Here is a 22,380-nt window from a genome sequence, read left to right on the forward strand (position 1 = left end):
AATATAGTGCTTGTGACTGGGACACAGAATGAGTCTATACTGGCACATAGTACCAGGGAATGGCAGATACAGAATGAATCACACAGTCACATACAGCAACAGGGACATTTTGGCACAGTATGAATCTGACAGTCGTGTACAGAAACAGAGGCTGACAGATATCAAATGAAACCCACACACACATACAGTGACACTGAGAGCTATAACATATATGCCACATTCATATATAGTACCAGAGATTGACAGATACAGAATGAATTCCACACACACAAACAGTTCCAGAGCCTTATACATTCAGAGTGAATATCACACTTTGTACCAGAGACTGACCAATGCAGCATGAATCCCACACTCCCACTCAGTAATAGAGACTGACAGCCACGAATACAGAATGATTCTCATTCTCATGTACAGGACAACAGACTAATTTGCCACAATGGTGTCTCTAATCTTTGGGCAAACTCAGTGTAATAACAACTCATCTCCATTCCCAGTATTTCTAAATCCCACCTGTCCTGCATAATCTGTACAATTATTGCATGTAGTGTTGACTGTCTGACCTGTAAACTGCACTATATCACAGATTGCTGACATTTGCTAGCTGAAAGGGAGAACTGCAACATAGAAGCAGAAATTGGCACAGTCTGTCAGGGTTAATAAGCAGGTAATGTGAGGTAATAAACTTTGTAATAAACTCATATTGCTTCACATTTTTATACTGAAAATAAAAGTAATCAATTCTTAATAAAAATGTTTACTACATTGATCTGATATTTGTAAATGTGCCCTGTTATATATTACACTACATTGAGCAGTATTTCTGTCTGATTTTTCAGGATACTATTTGCATTACTTCAAATAAAGAAAACATAACGACATAAAGAACTGAGCACAATGCTGAAAGTTTCACAGCAAACAGTCAAAAGGGAAAGAGATAACATATAGAAAGAAAAAAAGCTAAAATACTGAAAACACTCAGCCAGTCCGGAAACAACTGTGGAGAAGAGAAGCCGGGTTAATGGTCCAGTTTTGTGACCCTTCTATAGACCTGAAACATTGCTCCTCCCTTCCTCTCTCCACAGATACTGCTGGAACTGCTGAGTGTTTCCAGAATCTTCTGTTATTCAGAGTTCTAGCGGCTGCACTATTTCTCTTTTTGAAGAATAAAACAATCCCTGGGAGGGAATGAAAGTTTACAGAAGAAATAAGAGCAGGAGTGGCCACTCTGCCCATCGAAATAGTTCCACCATTCAATAAGATAACAGCTGATCGCCTACCTCAACTCCATTTTACCACACTGGCACAGCCCCCTTGATTCCCTTAGTATCCAAAAACCTATCGATCTCTCTTGATAATACACAATGATTGAGGATCCAGAGCTCTCTGGAATAGAGAATTCCAAAGATTCTTAACCCTTTGACTGAAAAAAAAATCTCCTCTTCTCTGTCAAATATGACCAAGCCCTTTATACTGAGACTGTAACCCTTCATTCTAGATTGCCCAGCTAGAGGAAACATCCTCCCAGCATTTACCATGTCAAGCCACTGAGCATTTTATCTGCCAGTGAGATTACCTCTCACTCTTCTGAATTCTGGGGAATAGAGGCCTAGTCTATTCAATCTCTTCTCATAGGACAATCCCCTCATCCTAGGAAGCAGCCGAGTGGCACGTCTCTGTACTCCCTCTAAGGAAAGTATATCCTTCCTTAGATAAGGGGACCAAAACTGCACAGCACTCCAAGCGTGATCTCACGCTGTATAATTGCAATAAATACTCATACTATAATCTCTTTGCAGTAAAGACAAACATATCATTTGCTTTCCTAATTGGTTGAGTACCTGCACGTTAACTTTCTGTGATTCCTGGACAAGGACACTCGGGTCCCTCTGAATGTAAACATTTCCCAGTCTCATTTCAAAAATGTTCTGTATTGCTGTTTTCCTGCCAAAGTGTGTAACCATACACTTCTCCCCATTATATTCCATCTCTCACATTCTTGCCCACATACTTAGTCTGTCTAAATCCCTTTTTTCCCCCTTTGCATCCTCCTCACAGTTTACTTTGCCACCTCACTTTATATCATCGGCAAACATGGAGAACATGACATTCGGTCACCTCATCTAAGTCATTGATACAGAATGTAAATAACTGAGTCCCGAGCACCAATCCTTGCAGTATCCAACTACTTACAGCTTTCCTGCCGAAAATGACTCGGTTATTCCTACTCTCTGTTTTTTGTCTGTTAACTACTACTCAATCTATACTAATATATTATCCCCAAATTGCATGGGACCTACATTGGTGTAATAACCACTTGTTTGATAACTTATTGAATGCTTTTTCAAAATCCAAACAGACTACATCCACTGGTTCCCCTTATCTACCCTGGCTGTTACAACATCAACATATTCTAATAATTTATCATTGACAATTTCCTTTTAATAAATCCATGTTGACTCTGCCCAAGCATATTCTGATATTCCACATCACCATTTACCATGTCTGTAATAATAGATTGTAGCATATTCCCCATTGCTGATGTCAGGCAAACTGGCCTCTAGTTCCTTGCTTTCTCTCTCCTTCCTTTCTTGAATAGTGTGGATATGTTTGTTACCCTCTAATCCACAGCTTCCAGAATCCAGGAATTGTTTCTTCTAACGAACGGGAATAGCTGTGGGAAAATGAATCTGAGTAATTCTATTCTGAGTCCACTGTATGATTCAGGTCAAATAATAATTATCAATAAAAAGGAGTAAAATCAGAGTTCAATTTAACTTTAATTTGATGGAAATCAGCGTTGGAAATATGTTTATTCAAATTATACACTTCTTGCTTTGGGAAACAAAATTCCTTCGAGACAGCACCCAACTCAGTTCCTGTCTTTCAGTTTCTCATCTGAGGAATTTAAGGAACGCCAAACTGTAATGGCTGGGAATCAAACCCGGGCACAGCTGCTTGGAAGGTCATTGACCTGAAACATTAACTCTGTTCTCTCTCCACAGATGCTGCCTGACCTGCTGAGTATTTCCAGCATTTTCTGTTTTTATTCCAGCTGTTTGGAAGGCAGCTATGCTCACTGCTCTAACAGCATCGCTCACATGGAGCAATACATTGAGTCTTTCTGTGGACTTTGGGACTGGGCCACTGTCTTTTGGTCTCTGATGCTATAATCACAGCCAATAAAATACTTAGCTCAGTTCCAGGTGTTTAAAACTGGTGAACTGAAAGGCGACATGATGTTTCAGGATGTGTCAGGATGTTTCTGAACAGCAATAATCTCAATTTTTGCAACACAGAAAGAGTTCATTTGAACAATTGTGCTGCTCTTTGAAATATCTATCTAATCAGTCCCACCTCCCTGTCATTTTCACATTGCCCTGTAATTTCCCCATCAAGTAATGATCCAATTCCCTCAGGAAAGTTATTATTGAATCTGTTTTCACCTCCCTGTTCAAGCAGTACATTTCTGATCATCAGAACGCGTGTTAAAATATCACCTGATCTCCCCCTGATTCTTTTAACAATTCTGTGTCCATTGGTTACAGACCCTTCTGCCAGTGGGAACAGTTCCTCTTCAACCCATTAGAAAGTAGAACACAACTATTAAATATTACATTAACATCTCTGCACCAAGAAGAACGACCCAAGCTTTGCTATCCTTTCACGCATCTCTTGAACCATTCTAGTCAATCTCCTCTGCACTCTCTCTCAGGCCTTGATACCCCTGCTAAAATGTGGAACCTAGAATTAGTCACAATGCTCCAGCTGAGGCCAATAACCAGTGAGATTTATAAAGGTTCAGCATAAACTCCTTGTTTGTGACCCGTATTGCCATTTCTGGTTTCTAACCCAGTGTCAGCTCTGAGCTGTTGAAACTGCCTGAATAAATATTTCCCCCCAACAAAGCGCTCAACTTAGAGGCCGGAATGTGAGAAGCTGCTGAGAATAAGAGACCCTCGCAGCCAGGCGTCATTTCCCGGTGGATTTTTCAATAGAAACTGGGGCTGGAGAGAGTCTTTGGGAAATGTCATTCCTGAATGCAGTGAGGGAGTTTGTGATTGGTTGCAGATATAAAACTATTCTGACATCACTGCCAATCACCCAATCACAATCTTTACTTTCTCCCATCCCTTATTAGCATAGAACTGTGGGATTGTCTATTTCATCCGCACTCGGAAGGGGTTTGGTTTATTTCTGTATCTGAAACTGAAAATGGTAAGGTCCCCCCACCAAGCTGATCTGAGGGGCTGGACCCCTGGGAAACCCCTCGAACTGTATCGGGAAAATTTTCATTTGCTGTAAATGTAAAAATGTAATTGGCATGACAAATGTGAAATGGAAGGGTTGTGAAGCAACTCATGATTGTATTGAAGGAAACTGATCTCCCTTGCAATGTTTGTATTTTTTGGTGCTGTTTGAAACTGTTTGGCAATGTATTTTTAACATATTTTTATGAATAAAGTATATTTTGGAAATAAAAAAAAGAGAAGAAAGCAGCTCCTAAGAAGGGCGCCAAGAAAACCTTAAATAAACCGTCAACAAAGGGCGGCAAGAAGCGGAGGAAGGAGAGTTACTCCATCTACATCTGCAAAGTGATGAAGCAGGTTCATCCCGACACCGGCATCTCCTCCAAGGCCATGAGCATCATGAACTAGTTTGTGAACGATGTTTTCGGGCGCATCGCGAGTGAGGCTTCCCGCCTGGCCCATTACAACAAGCGCAGCACCATCAGCTCCGGGTGATCCAGACCGCCGTGCGCCTGCTGCTGCCCGGGGAGCTGGCCAAGCACGCCGTGTCGGAAGGGACAAAGGCGGTGACCAAGTACACCAGCTCCAAGTAAAACTGCACAATGGACTGAATAACATCCCAAACACAACGACTCTTTTAAGATCCACCAACAATCTCTGAAAAAGCTGCATCCGACATCTCTATGAAATCACTTTAAGACAATGTATAATATAATAACGATCCCACTGCTGTGTTTGTATCTCCTGTTATTAACCGAACACGAACCCATAATCTGATCACCCGCCTTCACTTTTTGTGCTTGAAGCTGCTCTTATTCTGGTTTTTCACAGCCCCTGAATGACCGCATTAACAGTTGATTTCAGCGGTAAGGATTCGACCTTCATCCCTTCACTGATTAATCATTTTATCAACAGCAACTCTCCGCAGTGTAACAGCCTGGGATGGGATTATTACAGAGCAAGTTAAGGGCCGTTTGAGGACTTGATCCGGCTTCCTCTTTTCAGAGAAGGACACTGGGCTCTGATTGAAAACTAAACTGAGTATTTCACTTCAGGCCAATGCAGTCCCCACCCGGGACAGTTTGAAAGCGATTGTCGAATGAGTCACAATTTAAATAACATTTTACAAGTTGAATAAAACAAAATCAAGAGATGGGACTTTAAATCTTTGACTAAGGATGACATTTATTTTAATCCGCTCCTTTCCGGCAATGAAATTGGCGGGCTTTTTGAAATTGACAAATTCTCTGCTTCTGATGTCGTGGCGGGTAAATCCCGCCCTCTTCCGTTGGTCAGTGACCTGACTGGTGAAGAATATAGGCAAATGGAATTAAGTACCGACCATTGAGGAGAGTTCTCAGTCTTTAAGTAAAGTAAATGCTGCGGAAATTATCCATTTGTGAAAGTATTTGTGAGATTGTGGAAATGTCTGGAGGAAAGACCGGCGGGAAAGCTCGGGCCAAGGCCAAGTCTCGCTCCTCCCGGGCTGGACTGCAGTTCCCGGTGGGCCGTGTTCACAGGCTCCTGAGAAAAGGCAACTATGCTGAGCATGTGGGTACTGGAGCCCCGGTCGATCTGTCTGCTGTGCTCGAGTATCTGACCGCTGAAATCCTCGAGCTGGCCGGTAACGCGGCCGGGACAACAAGAAGACCCGCATCATCCCCAGACACCTGCAGCTGGCTATCCGCAACGAGGAGGAGCTCAACAAGCTGCTGGGAGGGGTGACCATCGCTCAGGGCGGGGTGCTACCAAAGAAAACCAGCGCTCAGAGCTCCCAGAAAAAGTAAAGCAGACAAAATGTCATCTAATAAACCAAAGACTCTTTTCAGAGCCACCCACTGTCTCTGTGAAAGGGTTGATTACTGTCTGATTCCAGCATGTCAGTAACAGAACATAATAGGAACTATTTAAAATGTTTATGAGCAGCTATTTCAGTGGCTTCTCACTGTCCCCCTGATCCCTGTGTGAAGGGGAATTACCAAGAGTCTAATTTATTCCTTTCAACACCGAGTTTGAGTTATTGGTCCCTTAAGGATTGCTGAATGGAGTCTTTTACCGCCGGTTCCAGATAAGAAGTGGGGGAAAAATGACAGGTTAAAGCAGTGCGTAAAATAGCGCCAGGAATTTGTGGCGAGAATAGTGGAATAAAGAAAGGTTTTTAAAGGTTGGTGGAAAATATTTGACGAACAACTTTAAATAGATTTTCCAGTAATTCGCTTTTTGCCGACACTGAAATTGGCGCCTTTTTCGAATTCAAACGTTGTGCCAATTTCGACAATTTAAGCCAATGATTTGCTGCATTCTCCCTAATGCGAGGCTCTGCGATTGGTTAAGAAATGCGAATGGGAAGAGGGTGACCAATCAGAAGTGAGCGCGGGCTCAAATTGCGGGAATTCCAGGTCCCTGAATGATTGAGCTGAAACTGATCAGTTTCACAAACCCTGTCAGTTTCACTGCAGGAAACAACGTGTCGGCGGAAATAACATCACAAGTGGGTCTGGTTCCAGTGACCGATTCAACGGCTGCTGCAAAACTCCCGGATTCCCTCATTGCAGCGAAATCATTTTGAAATTCTATGAAAACAATGAGCGATTCTGGAGGAGTGATGTGGCTTTTCACTGAGAGCATGTGTCGACTGGGGAAATAACTAACTGTCGAGTCTCGGGCACTGTTTACACAGCCCGTTTAGAAAATCAAATCCACTGCACATCCTTGCTGCAACTGAAATGTCAATTTCGGGGATTCTAGTTTTATACCCGAACACAGCACAGATTTATTGCAGTCAGTTCTGAACAGCCTATCCCATCTCCCGTTTCCAGCTCACTGCTCTCTCTGTGAGACGGTGGGTGGCTCTTCGAAGAGCCTTTGTTGTGTGTTTGCTGGAAAGGGTCGAGTTGTGCGGCCCTGCCGTTTCAGAGCGAACACCACATCCATTGCAGTGACCGTCTTGCGCTTGGCATTCTCAGTGTAGGTGACCGCATCCCTGATCACATTCTCCAGGAAAACCTTCAACACCACGCGAGTCTCCTCATGGATCAAACCCGAGATCCGCTGCGAGCCAGGCGGCGGATTGCTGGTTTGGTGATGCCCTGAATATTATCAGGAAGCACTTTGCGGTGTCGCTGTGCTCCGCCTTTGTCTAGTCCTTTCCCTCCTTTACCTCTGACAGACTTTCTTTTATTAACTTCCAAAATATACTTTATTCATAAAAATCTGTAAAAAAAATACATTACAAAACAGTTCCTAAAAGCACCAAGTCAAACAATACAGAGAGTGGAAAGGAGATCAGTTTCCTTCAATACAGGAGTGAGTTGCACACAACCCTTCCATTTCATTTCTCATGCCATGTACATTTTACAGCAACCAAAAATTTCTGGCTACAGTTCGAGGGGTTTCCCATGGATCCAGCCCCTCAGTTCACTATGGTGGGGGGACCTTACACTGTGGTCTTTCCCCATTGAGACTTTGCTGCAGCTGCCCCAAGCTTTAGTGCGTCCCTCAGCACGTAGTCCTGGACCTTGGAATGTGCCAGTCTGCAACATTCGGTGGTGGACAACTCTTTGCGCTGGAAGACCAGCAAGTTTCAGGCAGAGCAAAGAGCATCTTTCAACGAATTGATAGTCTTCCAGCAGCAGTTGATGTTTATCTCGGTGTGTGTCCCTGGGAACAGCCCGTAGAGCACAGACCCCTGTGCTACAGAGCTGCTTGGGATGAAACTCTACAAAAACCATTGCATCTCTTTCCACACCTGCTTTGCAAAGACTCATTCCAGAAAGAGGTGGGCAACCGTCTCTTCCCCATCACAGCCACCTCGAGGGCATTGTGCAGAGGGGTTGAGACTTCGGGCGTGCAGGAAGGATCGGACGAGGAGGACTCTTCTCACCATCAGCCAAGCTACATCTTGGTGCTTGTTTGAAAGTTCTGGTGATGGGGCATTCCGCCAAATGACTTTGGAAGTCTGCTCGGGGAACCATCCGACAGGATCCACCATCTTCTTTTCCCGTAGGGCCTTGAGAACATTCCGTGCAGACCAGTGCCTGATGGATTGGTGGTCAAAGGTGTTTTTCCACAGAAACTTTTCCATGAAGGATAGGTGTTACAGCACAGTCCAACTGGATGGAGCGTTCCACGGCAATATGACCAGGCCCATCCTTCGCAACACTGGGGACAGATAGAACCTCAGCACGGAGTGACACTTGGAGTTTGCGTACTGGAGGTCTACACACAGCTTGATACAGCCACACACAAAGGTAGCCATCAGGATGAGGGCGATGTTGGGTACATTTTTCCCTCCTTTCTCCAGAGGTTTGAACATTGTGTCCCTCGGGACCTGGTCCATTTTGGATCCCCAGATGAAGCGTAAAATGGCTCAGGTGATCACCACAGTGCAGGAGTGCAGTATGGGCTAGACCTGCACCACGTACAGTAACCTGACACAATGGAGAGAGATCGCTGCTCCCACATGTTCAGCTTATGTTGTACCCTGGCTACTCGTTCCTCCCAGGTTTTGGTGCACGCCCCGGCCCTTCCGAATCATACCCCAGCACCTTCAGGTTGTCTGACCTAATGGTGAAGGGGACAAAGGATCGGTCAGCTGAGTTCCAACAGAACATGGCCTCGCTCTTGCTGTGTTTAACATTGGCACCCGAGGCCAGTTCGAGCTGGTCACAGATGCTCATCAGTCTGCGCACAGGCAGCGGGTTCAAGCAGAAAACGGCGACGTCATTCATGTACAGGGAGGTTTTAACCTGAGTGCCTCCACTGCCTGGGATTGTTACCCTTCTGATACTCGCATTCTTCTTAATAGACTCAGAAAAGGGTTCAATACAGCAAACAAAGAAGACAGGGGAGAGAGGACAGCCCTGCCTGACTCCAGATTGGATTGAGAAACATTCTGATTCCCACCCATTGATTGAGACTGCGCTACTGATGTTTGTGTGGAGCAGTTTGATCCAATTGCAGATTCCCTCCCCAAACCCCATTTTGGAAAGTACGTCCATCATGTAGGGTGCGATATCCTGTCAAAAGCCTTCTCCTGGTCCAGGCTGATGAGGCAGGTGTCCACCCTCCTGTCCCGTACATAGGTGATCGTCTCCCTGAGTAGCGCAAGACTATCAGAGATCTTCCTGCCTGGTATAGTACAGGTCTGATCAGGGTCAATCACCAACTCCAGAGCAGACTTGAATCGACTGGCAATGACTTTTGACAGAATCTTGTAGTCGATGTTAAGCAGTGAGATGAGCCGCCAATTTCTGATTTCTGCCCCCTCCCGCTTCCGCTTGTAGATGAGGGTGATGATGCCTTTCCTCATGGACCATACTCTGGTATACTGCCAGACTTTTTTTTTTAATTTCCAAACTATACTTTATTCATAAAAATCTGTAAAAATTACATTCCCAAACAGTTCAAAACAGCATCAAGTCAAAAAATACGAACAGTGCAAAGGTGATCAGTTTCCTTCTATACAATCACGAGTTGCCTCACAACTCTTCCATTTCATTGTCATGCCATATACATTTCTACATTTACAGCACACAAAATTTTCCCGAGACGGTTCGAGGGGTTTCCCATGGATCCAGCCCCTCCGCTCAGCTTGGTGGGGGGACCTTACACAGTGGTCTTTCCCCATTGAGCCTTTGCTGCGGCTGCCCCAAGCTTAAGTGCGTCCCTGACCACGTTGTCCTGGACATTGGAATGTACCAGTCTGCAACATTCGGTGGTGGACAACTCTTTGCGCTGGAAGACCAGCAAGTTTCAGGCAGACTAAAGGGCGTCTTTCACCGATTTGATAGTCCTCCAGCAGCAGTTGATGTTTGTCTTGGTGTGCGTCCCTGGGAACAGCCAGTGGAGCACAGACTCCTGTGTTATCGAGCTGCTTGGGATGAACCTCGACAAAAACCACTGCATCCCTTTCCACACCTGCTTTGCAAAGACACATTCCAGGAGAAGGTGGGCGACCGTCTCTTCCCCACCACAGCCACCATGATAATTCTTGCCTCAAATCAGTGCACAATTAAAGAGACTGATTTCGTCAGCTTCCTTTTTTTTACAGGCCGCCCGGACCTGGCTGAGAAAGGCAGAGTGAGAGCAGGGAGGGGAGGAGACAAGAGTGAAGATTAAACAGAGAGCGAGAATGAAGGAGACACCCAGAGTGACAGACAGAGAGAGAACGGCCCCTCATCTTTCAGCTCCACTTCCAGTTTCCTCCGGGTTGCCAATTTCAAACCCTTTATTAACAGTAGAACCGAAACCCAGCTCTCCACGCAAACCCTTCCAGACTCGACCTTCATAGTCAAGGCTTTCCAGAAAGCCAGAGTTTTTAAATATGGTCCCGCTACAATTAACACTCAGTAATATTCCCACCTAAACATAGTCCATTCTATACCAAGAAACCTCCTCAGTAACATCACCATTTCCACACACATCCGCTTCCAGCAGTTTACAGCACCTTACTGCAGCTGTTTGGGGAATCTCCTGTGTTAAGATTGGAGTAGGAAAGCGGCCTTTACCCGGCAGTGTTATCGTCTCACACTGAATCTGCCAGACATCCTGTTCTCTTATTGCGAGAGAGAAAGCACGGATTTAGGAAATGTTCATTTGAAATGATCTCTGTTAAGAACGAGCCCGGCCGTGGGACAGGTATTCCAGTGCAAAGAGCTGTCCATGACCGAGTGTTGCAGACTGGCACATTGCAACATCCAAGACTATGTGCTGTGGGACGGCATTAAAGTTTGGGGAAGCCACCATGGAGTCTCAATAGAAAGGGGACAGTCTAAGGCCCGAGTGCAGCGAGAGGCTGGAACCTGTGTAAATCCCCTCGGGCTGTTTGCACCAGAGAATGTTTGATGTGTAATGTAAATACTGTAAATATAACCTGTGCAGGCAGGGATAGTGAGATACCTCATGTACTTTATTGAAAGAAACTGATCTGTATTGTACCTTATGTAATATTAAATTTGAACTGCTTTGCAATGTAATTGCACAAATTTTATGAATAAATTACATATTGTGCAAAAGAAAGCAGCTTTCCTGTCAACACACACCTTGTCTCAGGGCACAACTTTCCTGTGATCTTGTCATACCCAACTTCGCTCTATATCTTCTGACACACACACTTTACAGTCTGTCATTTCCAAAAACAAGCATTCTAAAATCAAAAGACCTTTTGTTTATTTCTCCTTTCTTTTCATTTCTCCTCTATTCTTCTCAATCATTCCCTTCAACAGTCCTATTCAGATCAAGGTAGAATGTGAATAGTATCACAACTCACCTCTGACACTATTATTACCCTTCTCTTCTCTTGTCTTATTCAATGGGAAAGTTTTATTCACCAGTCTGTTGCTGTTTTACACTCTTGCCATACCATCTGGTATTGCATCCATCTGAATTCTGTGCTTTCATGGCCTTACATATCTTTTCCTCTTCCGGATGATTTGTTTGCTTCAGTTCCATTCAACCAGGCTGGACCACAGGGAAGCTAAGAACAAAGAACAAAGAACAGTACAGCACAGGAACAGGCCATTTGGCCCTCCAAGCCTGCGCCGATCTTGATGCCTGCCTAAACTAACACCTTCTGCACTTCCGGGGCCCATATCCCTCTATTCCCTTCCTATTCATGTATTTGTCAAGATGTCTCTTAAACGTCGCTATCGTATCTGCTTCCACCACCTCCCCTGGCAGCAAGTTCCAGGCCCTCACCACCCTCTGTGTAAAAAACTTGCCTCGCACATCCCCTCTAAACTTTGCCCCTCGCACCTTAAACCTATGTCCCCCAGTAACTGACTCTTCCACTCTGGGAAAAAGCTTCTGACTATCCACTCTGTCCATGCCGCTCATAACTTTGTAAACCTCTATCATGTCGCCCCTTCACCTCCGTCGTTCCAGTGAAAACAATCCGAGTTTTTTAAACCTCTCCTCATAGCTAATGCCCTCCAGACCAGGCAACATCCTGGTAAACCTCCTCTGTACCCTCTCCAAAGCCTCCATGTCCTTCTGGTAGTGTGGCGCCCAGAATTGCACGCAATATTCTAAGTGTGGCCTAACTAAGGTTCTGTACAGCTGCAACATGACTTGCCAATTTTTATACTCTATGCCCCGACCGATGAAGGCAAGCATGCCGTATGCCTTCTTGACTACCTTATCCACCTGTGTTGCCACTTTCAGTGTGCCTTTGCCTTGGATGGGTCCACGTTGATCCATTACATTCAGAATCACCTCCTTGAAATAACTCCATAGTACAACTACAGTAACCACACAGAATCTGCTTCAAACACTCCTCCACATTTTATCTGTTCTGCCTGTCAACACCTCCAGCTCTTTTGTTTAAGTGGAACCCATCAGATTTGTATAGGCTCCTTCTATTCTGAAAGCTGTAGCACTGGTTCAGGGAATTCAGCCCTGTTTCTCTACTCTAAAGGCTCAGCCATGCTTGATCTGCGTGGTATTTTGCTCTTATTGCAACGTTACAAGACCTCCAATCCTCTGGAAAACGATGGTCACACCTTCCACTATTTCTTCCCTGGCTTCTGTCAACAGCCTGGGGTACATTTCATCTGGTCCTGGTGATTTATCCACATTCAAGGATGCTCCTCCCATTAAGACTTCCTCTCTCCTTAAGTTATCACGTCCAATACTTCACACTCCTCCTCCTTCATAACAATATCTGCATCACCCTCTCATTTGAGAAGACAGGAATGTATTCATTAAGGATATTGGCAACATCTTCCACCCCGATACAAAGGTTACATTTTTGATCTTTTCTGTGCCCTGCTGTTTGCTTAGTTGCCTCTTACTCGAATGTTTTGATGCAACATCTTTGGGTCCATTGTTATTTTGCTTGTCCATGTTCTTTCATGCTTTCTCTTTGCTCTGTCCCGCTGCTCCCAAACGCCTCCAGTTCAGTCAAAACACAATTTGTCAGAAGTGGGATTCGAACCCACGCCTCCAATGGAGACTGCGACCTAAACGCAGCGCCTTAGACCGCTCGGCCATCCTGACTGCCGGTGATGTGCTATTAATGCTAAGGAAATTATTCATTCTTTGTGAAAGTATTTGTGAGATTGTGGAAATGTCTGGAAGAGGAAAGACCAGCGGGAAAGCTCGGGCCAAGGTCAAGTCTCACTCCTCCCGGGCTGGACTGCAGTTCCCGGTGGGCCGTGTTCATAGGCTCCTGAGAAAGGGTAACTATGATGAGCGTGTGGGTGCCGGAGCCCCGGTCTATCTGGCTGCTGTGCTCGAGTATCTGAACGCTGAAATCCTCGAGCTGGCCGGGAACGCAGCCCGGGACAACAAGAAGAGCCGCATCATCCCCAGACAACTGCAGCTGGCCGTCCGCAACGACGAGGAGCTCAACAAGCTGCTGGGAGGGGTGACCATCGCTCAGGGCGGGGTACTGCCTAATATCCAGGCCGTGCTGCTGCCCAAGAAAACCAGCGCTCAGAGCTCCCAGAAAAAGTAAAGCGGCCAAAATGTCATCTAATAACCCAAAGGCTCTTTTCAGAGCCACCCACAGTCTCTGTGAAAGGTCCAGTTACTGTCAGGAGGGAGTCAGTGATGGAGTTATTGGAACAGTGGATTGACCTGTTTCACATCTGTCCAGGTGTGTTTTCAGTTCCCTCTCTGGATTTCGCTCTGTTTCTCTGCTCACACATCTCCCCCTCCAGTTAAGTGAAGAAGTGAACTACAGGGTGTACAATCAACAATTTAATAAATCCCGCTGCCTTCGATTTGATAAATCCCGAGACCATCCCGGTACATTAACGGGAACTGGTTCGGAGCTGATGAATTAATTTAATAATGGAAGTGTCCGGGTTAATTCTCTGTTTTTCATTTGGACAGTTTGAATTGTGTTTTTTTTTCTCTCTGGTGATCTGAGCGCCGCTTCTCAATGAGAATCTGCTCCCAGAACAGAGTAACTGCAGGAAGAAAGAGGCCATTCTCGGGCTGTGTGTTTCTCTCCTAACCTGATCTGTTTCAACCGCACTGTTCCCAGAGGACGGAATCAGTGAGAGTTGTGCACACACAGGAGCTGAGACCACTGCAGCGCTTTAATATGTACCTTCTCCCCGGCCCTCCCTATTCTCCGGACACAAAGTTGTTTGTTCCCCCGGCGACGGGATAGAGTCGGGGATCCTCTCCCCGCAGTGTCAGTGGCTGCAGCCCCGGGGAACTGGCGGTTTCAGTCAGAGTGACCGAGCAACCTTACAGGACTCTCCCCCTGAATTTGTGAACTGAGACTACACCGAACACATCTCCAGTTAGAGTGAGGGCCGGACGTCCTTCTGTTTTATTACAGAGAGTGGGATAAGGGCTGGGTGGAGGGGATGTCAGCGAGTCACCAGGGATCCTGGATTTACTCCAAATCATTTCCATGTGGAATCTGCAGACGGGGCCGGGACAGGGATCATTTGATCAGGGGATCAGCTCTTTCCTGAGAGATGTGGGTGGCTCTGAGAAGAGCCTTTGTGTTCAGATATTTACAAGTTTCCCGCGCTCTTTCACTTCTTTCCAGACCCTGCTTTCTGAGCCTTCACTGCTTTCGGCTTGACCTTGCTCTTCCATGTCTGCACTTTCTTCAGCGCCTTTCCGCCCGCCGCACTCTTGCATTTTTTGACCTTCTTCGCAGGAGACTTTTTCTGAAGCGCTGCTTTCTTCACCGCCTTATTTGGCGTTGCCGCCGCCTTGCTGCTCGTTTTCTTGGCTGTTACTTTCTTTGTTGTCACTTTCTTGGCTGCTGGTTTCTTCACCAATGATTTCTTGTCTGCTGGTTTCTAACGAAGGATTTCTTGTCTGCTGGTTTCTTCACTAAAGATTTCTTGTCTGCTGGTTTCTTCACTAAAGATTTCTTGTCTACTGGTGTCTTCACTAAAGATTTCTTAGCTGCTGGTTTCTTCACTAAAGATTTCTTAGCTGCTGGTTTCTTCACTAAAGATTTCTTGTCTGCTGGTTTCTTCACTAAAGATTTCTTGTCTGCTGGTTTCTTCATGAAAGATTTCTTGTCTGCTAGTTTCTTCATGAAAGATTTCTTGGCTGCTGACTTCTTCACTAAAGATTTCTTATCTGCTGGTTTCTTCACTAAAGATTTCTTATCTGCTGGTGTCTTCGCTAAAGATTTCTTGGTTGCTGGTTTCTTCACTAAAGATTTCTTGTCTGCTGGTTTCTTCACTAAAGATTTCTTGTCTGCTGGTTTCTTCACCTTCTTTCCCACTTTTCCCTGGGTTTTCCTTCTTGCTGATTTTGAAGGAGCCGGAGGCTCCCTGTCCCTTGCTCTGCACCGGGGAGCCTTTGTTCACATTCCTCTTGATACTTTGCTTGATCTGGGTCCTGAGCTTCTCCACATCGACACCGCTGCTACCCAGAGCCTTCTTTATGGCGGCCAGGGACATCCCCTTGCGATCGCTGAAAGCCGGCACAATCTTGAGGATCTGTTCGCCCAACGGGGGACCGGCTGGCTTGTTCCGGGGAGCCGCCTTCTTCTTCTTGGGGGTCTTGACTTGGGCGGCGGCGGCGGCTGGAGGAGCCGTTTGGGCGGCTGCACTATCGGTCATGTCCGGGACTCTGCACAAATTCTCTCTGTCAATGTGAACTGGGTCAGAAATGAAGCCGGTGATGGCGGCACAGAGCAACTTAAAGGCAGAGAGAGGACGGGGTGGAGACAAGCTGCTGTCAACTCTCGGCTCCTGCTGTCTCTCTGTGTTTCTCTCTCCTCACAAACTCTCCAATTCCATTGAAATTCAGAGACTCTAGACTTCCAGACTAGATCTTTCCTGTCTCTCACTCCAGTATGTTTGCTGTTGAAAAGCTTTCACTTGGATTGAGGACTCCATTTTCCATTTAACCTGGTTTTATTGCTGCACTGACCGCCCTCTCTCACCCCTCGCTGACATGTTCTCTACTTTTCAACTGAAATCTTGAAATAAAAAAAAAATGATCCCGAATTCCCACTTTGGGGCTGAGCAGGGAGCAGGGCGGTTCTTTGACTGGAAAATCATTTGATTTTACACAAGAATTACTCTGAAATCCGGCGATGAGAGCGGACCCACAAACACAATGGCTTCAGACTAACCCGCCCTCCCCTTTAATACAATCTCTCTTCCACAATATTCACATCTGCATATTCACAGGACAAACTGTTCCCTGAATGTAGAGTTCCCAGGACAGGTTTTCCTCTCCGCTCGGTCTGTGCTGCGGATTCTCGGGGGTGAGTTGTATTTTCTCAGCTCAGTCAGTGTTAAACAGTCTGGGGCCGGCGCTCCGAATATTGTCTGTTTACCAGAGTCCGCTACAAGAGCCAATCACAGTTGTGACTTTTTTTATTCGTTCATGGGATTTGGGTGTGAGTCCAGAACCAGGGGTCATAATCTAAGGATACGGGGTAAACCTTTCAGGTTGTCCTTTCTCTCTCTGCCCCTCTCTCTCTGCCGACACCCACCCCCGGTCTCCTCTCTCCCTCTTACTCTCCTCTCTCTCTCTCCCTCTCTCTGACAGTTGCAGAGAGCGAGAACTCTCAGCTTTCTGGTTAGTCTTTGTTAAAAAATCGCAGCCGTCAGTTTCACAGCTGACAGGTGCTTTGAGCAGAGACAGCACTTCCGAAACTCGGACAAGCTCGGGTTTTTCTGGAGGGCTTTTCAATGAAATCAGAACTGCCGGAAAGCTCCGAACTTGTCCGAGGTTCTGAAACGTTGTCTCTGCTCGCAGGACCTGTCAGCTGTGAAACTGACGGCTGCGATTTGATTGAAAGTCAGACTGGTCTGGAAGAAGAAGCCACTGGGAAATTTCTCATCCCTGAAATTATCAGTCACGGACCGAACTGTTTTAACGTGGACACTGGTGTCCATGTGCAGACATGTTGCCAACCCCTGTTCTTCACACAGACTTACCAATCACACACTGATCAACGGCAACAAATAATTTGACTTTTTTATTGAAGACTGACAATACTATATACAATTTACAGAAGAGTATTACAGGCACATCTTACCGGGGATCATCCCATCTCCTACTCTGTCACATACTGTATGACATCACTTCCTGAAGTGATGATGCACATTCGAGTTACCAATTCCTTGAAACAAAGAGTAGGCATAAATGGGCCATTTTCTCATTGGCAGGATGTGACTGGTGGAGTGCCACAAGGATCAGTGCTTGGGGTTCAATTATTTACTATCTATATTCATGACATGGAGGAGGGGGCAGAGTGTAATATGTCCAAATTTGCTGATGATTCAAAAATAGGTAGGGCATGTTGTCATGAAGACATAAGGAATCTGCAAGGGGATATAGATAGGTTGAGTGAGTGGGCAAAAACTTGGCAGATGGAGTTTAATGTAGGAAAGTGTGAGGTCATACACTTTGGTAGGAAGAATCAAAATGCAGACTATTATTTAAATAGAGAGAGACTCCAAAAAAGAGGGATCTGGGTGTTCTTGTGATTGAAACACAAAAAGTTCGCATGCAGGTGCAGCAAGTAATTAAGAGGGCAAATGGAATTTTGACCTTTATTGCTAGGGGGCTGGAGTTTAAAAATAGGGAAGTCTTGTTAAAGCTGTACAGGGTGTTGGTGAGGCCACACCTGGAGTGCTGTGTACAGTTTTGGTCCCCGTATTTAAGAAAGGATATATTGGCATTGGATACAGTCAAAAGAGATTCACTCGGCTGATTCCTGGGAGAAAGGGTTGACTTATCAAGAATGGCTAACAAGTTAGGCCTTTATACATTAAAGTTTAGAAGAATAAGGGTGATCTAATTGAAATGTATAAGATTCTGAGGGGGCTTGACAGGGTAGATCTTTCCAATAGTGGGGGAATCTCAAAGTAGGTGACATAGTTCCAGTATGAGGGGACAGTCATTTAAAACTGAGATGCAAAGGAATTTCTTCTCTCAGAGGGTAGGGAATGTCTGGAATTCTCTACCCCAGAGAGTTGTGGAGGCTAAATCACTGAAAGCATTTAAAGAGGAGGTAGATAGATTTTTGAAATATTGGGGAGTTGAGGGCTATGAGGAGCTGGCACGAAAGAGGAGTTGAGGTCTGGGGCAAATCAGCCCTGATCTTATTAAATGGTGGGGCAGGCTTTGGGGGCTGAATGGCCTACCCCTGCTCCTATTTCTTATGTTCTTATATGGGGGCTACAAAGAGATGTAGATCGGTTAAGTGAGTGGGCAACAACCTGGCAAATGGAGTACAATGTGGGAAAGTGTGAACTTGTCCACTTTGGCAGGAAGAATAAAAAAGAAGTATATTATCGAAATGGTGAGAGATTGCAGAGCCCTGAGATGCAGAGGGATCTGGGTGTCCTGGTGCATGAATCGCCCAAGGTTAGTATGCAGGTACAGCACGTAATTAGGAAAGCTAATAGAATGCTCGCGTTTATCGCGAGGGGAATTGAATACAAAAGTAGGGAGGTTATGCTTCAGCTATACAGGGCATTGGTCAGACTACATCTGGAGTACTGTCTACAGAACTGGTCTCCTTATTTAAGGAAGGATGTGAATGCATTGGAGGCAGTTCAGAGAAGGTTTACTGGACAAATACCTGGAATGGTGGGCTGTCTTACAAGGAAAAATTGGACAGGCTTGGCTTGTATCCGCCAGAGTTTAGAAGAGTAAGAGGCAACTTGATTGAAACACATAAGATCCTGAGGGTCTTGACAGGGTGGATGTACAAAGGATGTTTCCCCTTCTGGGAGAATCTAAAATTAGGGGTCACTGTTTAAAAATATGGGGTCGCCCATTTAAGACAGAGGTGAGGAGAATTTTTTTCTCTCAGAGGGTTGTGAGTCTTTGCAGTTCTCTTCCTCAAAACACGGTGGAAGCAGAGTCTTTGAATATTTTTAAGGCAGATGTAGATAGATTCTTGATAAGCAAGGGGGTGGTCAGGGGTAGCTGGAAATGTGGGTCATCAGTTCAGCTATGAAATTATTGAATGGTGGAGCAGGCTTTAAGGGCCGAGTGGCCTACTCCTGCTCCTAATTCATATGTTCGTATGCTTGTATATTTGTACAAAGCCCAAGATGCCATATATTTTACTACTGCTCTCTCAATATGCCCTGCTACCTGCAAAGATCGATGCACATGCATCCCCAGGTCCCTCTGTCCCTGAACACTCTTTAGAACTGTGCCATTAAGTATACATTGCCTCTCCCTATTCCTTCTGTCAAAATGCATCACCTCACACTTAACAGTATTAAATTCCATCCGTCACCTCTCTGCTCATTCTGCTAGCCTATCTATGGCCTATTGCAGGCGGTTCATATCATCCTCACTGTTTGCCTCACCTCCAATTTTGGTATTGTCAGCAAATTTTGAGATTCTACTCCGTATTCCAAGATCCACATATTTTATACATAGCAAGAAAAGCAGTGATCCCAGCACTGACCCTCGGGGAACACCACTGTCTACCATCCCCCAGTCTGAAAAGAAACCATTTACTACAACTTGCATGTTTCTGCCCTTAATCCAATTTTTTAACCAATTGGACACTGACCCTCCTATTCCATGAGCCTCAATTTTGTTAACCAGCCTTTTATGTGATACCTTATCAAATGCTTTCGTAAAATCCATAGAAACAACATCCACTGCATTTCCTTCATCATACTTCTCTGCTCCTTCATCAAAAAATTCAATTAGATTAGTGAAGCATGATCTGCATTTTACAAATCCATGCTGGATATCCTTAATTAACTCAAACCTCTCTAAAAGTCCATTGATATTTTCCCTGATTATCATTTCTGAAACCTTACCCAGCATTGATATTAAATTAACTGGCATGGAGTTGCTTGGACTGTCCTTACACCCTTTCTTGAATAAGGGTGTCATTTGCCACTCTCCAATCCCTTTATCCAGGGAAGATTGGAAGATTATGGCAAGCCCTTCCTGGAGGAGTCTGGACATGCAAGGACTCAACTACCAGCAAGCGTATAAAGCAAGACTCAGGCTCAGGGCCTTCAGTTACCTGGAGGGGAGTCGGAGAGGCAGCGGATCCTGTGAGGAACCACAGTTCAGGAAAGACGAGAAGGTCATTGTGAGGGTACAGAGGAGATTAAGTTCAAGGTTTACCAGCTTATAAGCAAGAGCAGTGACAAGGAACGGTGCTGGGGCAAATAATAGGAAGCTGTGATCGGTTGGAAGGCAGGAGTGATTAAATGACAGAAGAGATGATGGTGCAAGGCAAAAGTCAGGGAAACAACAAGAAACATTTTGTAAGCACAGATACCAGGAGTGGGGTTTGAACACACACAACATACAACTATTAGATTTCAAGTCCAGCACCTTACCCACTCGGCCATCCTGGTTCATTAACCCATTGCTGAAAATGAAATTTAATGTGATCCGGGTGACATCTGGCCGTTTACAATATACAATTATGACTCCTCTCCCATGCTAAATTGGACCCTTCATTACTTACGAACCTCAATCGGATCACCCCTCAGTCTAGGTTTCTCTAAGGTGTCGGGTCCCAACTCTTTTAGTCTAACTTGATAACCAAGATGTCTGAAACTTGGAATTAGTTTAATGTCTCTCCTCTGTACCCTGTCAAAAGCCTCAATATCACCCATCATGTGAGGAGACCAAGACTGGATACAATATTCCAAGTGAGTCCTGACCAAGGTTTCATAAAAGGACAAATTGGGGACATCTCAGATACTGAAGGAGTCCGTGTCCAGGAGCAGCAAGACCTGGACAACATTCAGGCTTGGGCTGCTAAGTGGCAAGTAACATTCACACCACATAAGTACCAGGCAATGACCATCTCCAACAAGAAAGAATGTCACCATTTCCCTTTGATGTTCAACAGCATTACCATCGCTGAATCCCCCCACCATCAACATCCTGGGGGTAACCATTGACACAAGCTTAACTGGACCATTCATATAAATACTGTGGCTACAAGGGTAAAACAGATAGTGAGAATTCTGCAATGAATAATTCAGCTCTCGGCACGAGGTGAAATGCTCATTAGGAGAGCTGGAAAATGGACTGGTCAGGTGTGCAGAAAAGTGGCAAATGGAATTCAACTTGGAGAAGTGCAAGGTGATGCATTTGGTGAGGTCAAACATGGCAAAGGAATACACAATTAATGGGAGAATACTGAGAGGTGTAGAGGAAGTGAGGGACCTTGAAGTGAATGTCCACAGATCCCTGAAAGTAGCAGGACAGGTTGATAAGTTGGTTAAGAAGGCTGATGGAATCCTTTCCTTTATTAGCCGAGGTATAGAATATAAGAGCAGGGAGGTTATGCTGGAACTGTATCAATCATTAGTTAGGCCACAACTTCAGTTCTGTGTGCAGTTCTGGTCACCTCATTACAGAAAGGATGTAATTGCACCAGAGAGGTTACAGAGGAGATTTACGAGGATGTTGCCAGGACTGGAAAAATGCAGCTCTGAGGAAAGATTGGATCGGCTGGGGCTGAATAGAGGAGGCTGAGGGGAGATTTGATTGAAATGTATAAAATTGTGAGGGGTCTGGATAGAGTGGATGGGAAGGGTCTATTTACCTTAGCAGGGAGGTCAATGACTAAGGGGCATAGATTTAAAGTGATTCGTTGAACGATTAGAGGGGAGATGAGGAAACGTTGTTTCACCCAGAGGGTGCGAGGGGTCTGAAACTGACTGCCTATAAGGGTAGTTGAGGCAGAAACCCTCAACTCATTTAAGAGGAGTCTGGATGTGCACCTCAAGTGCCTGAACCTGCAGGGCTACGGTCCAAATGCTGGACAATGGGATTCCGCTGGGTGGCCCGATATTTGGCCTTCCTGTGCTGTAAACTTTCTATGTTCAATGATTCTATGCAGACACGATGGGCCGAATAGCCCCCTTCTGCACTGTAACAATTCTATGATTTTTGACTCTCCAAAACTTGTCCACCATCTACAAGGCACAAGCCAGGATGAGTACAGCTCCAACAATACTCTGGAAACTCGACACTGTTCAGGACAAAGCAGCTACCTTGATTGTCAGCCCATTCACCACCTTAAACATTCACTCCCTTCACCACTGACGCACAGTGGCAGTAGTGTGTACCATCTACCAGATGCACGACTGCAACTCACCAAGGCTCCGCAGACAGCACCTTCCAAACCGAAGACCTCCACCACCTTGAAGGACAAGCGCTGCAGATGCATGGAAACACCACC

At 45.4% G+C, this 22,380-nt stretch overlaps 1 protein-coding gene and 1 non-coding gene across 2 annotated transcripts in view; both read right to left on the bottom strand.

Annotated features, from left to right (window-relative positions):
* The window catches only part of LOC137364975 (histone H2B-like), a 35,973-nt gene that overhangs the window by 9,830 nt on the left and 3,763 nt on the right, over positions 1–22,380 (bottom strand). The window contains exon 2 of the mRNA XM_068027847.1: positions 7,289–7,444. Coding sequence (XP_067883948.1) covers positions 7,289–7,444 — 156 coding nt within the window. The remainder of the gene's footprint in view (positions 1–7,288; positions 7,445–22,380) is intronic.
* Positions 13,162–13,244, bottom strand: trnal-uag (transfer RNA leucine (anticodon UAG)). Its single transcript has one exon. It is a non-coding gene; the product is annotated as a tRNA-Leu (tRNA).

This window comes from Heterodontus francisci, unplaced genomic scaffold (assembly GCF_036365525.1).
Source record: "Heterodontus francisci isolate sHetFra1 unplaced genomic scaffold, sHetFra1.hap1 HAP1_SCAFFOLD_43, whole genome shotgun sequence".
NCBI classification, from domain to species: domain Eukaryota; kingdom Metazoa; phylum Chordata; class Chondrichthyes; order Heterodontiformes; family Heterodontidae; genus Heterodontus; species Heterodontus francisci.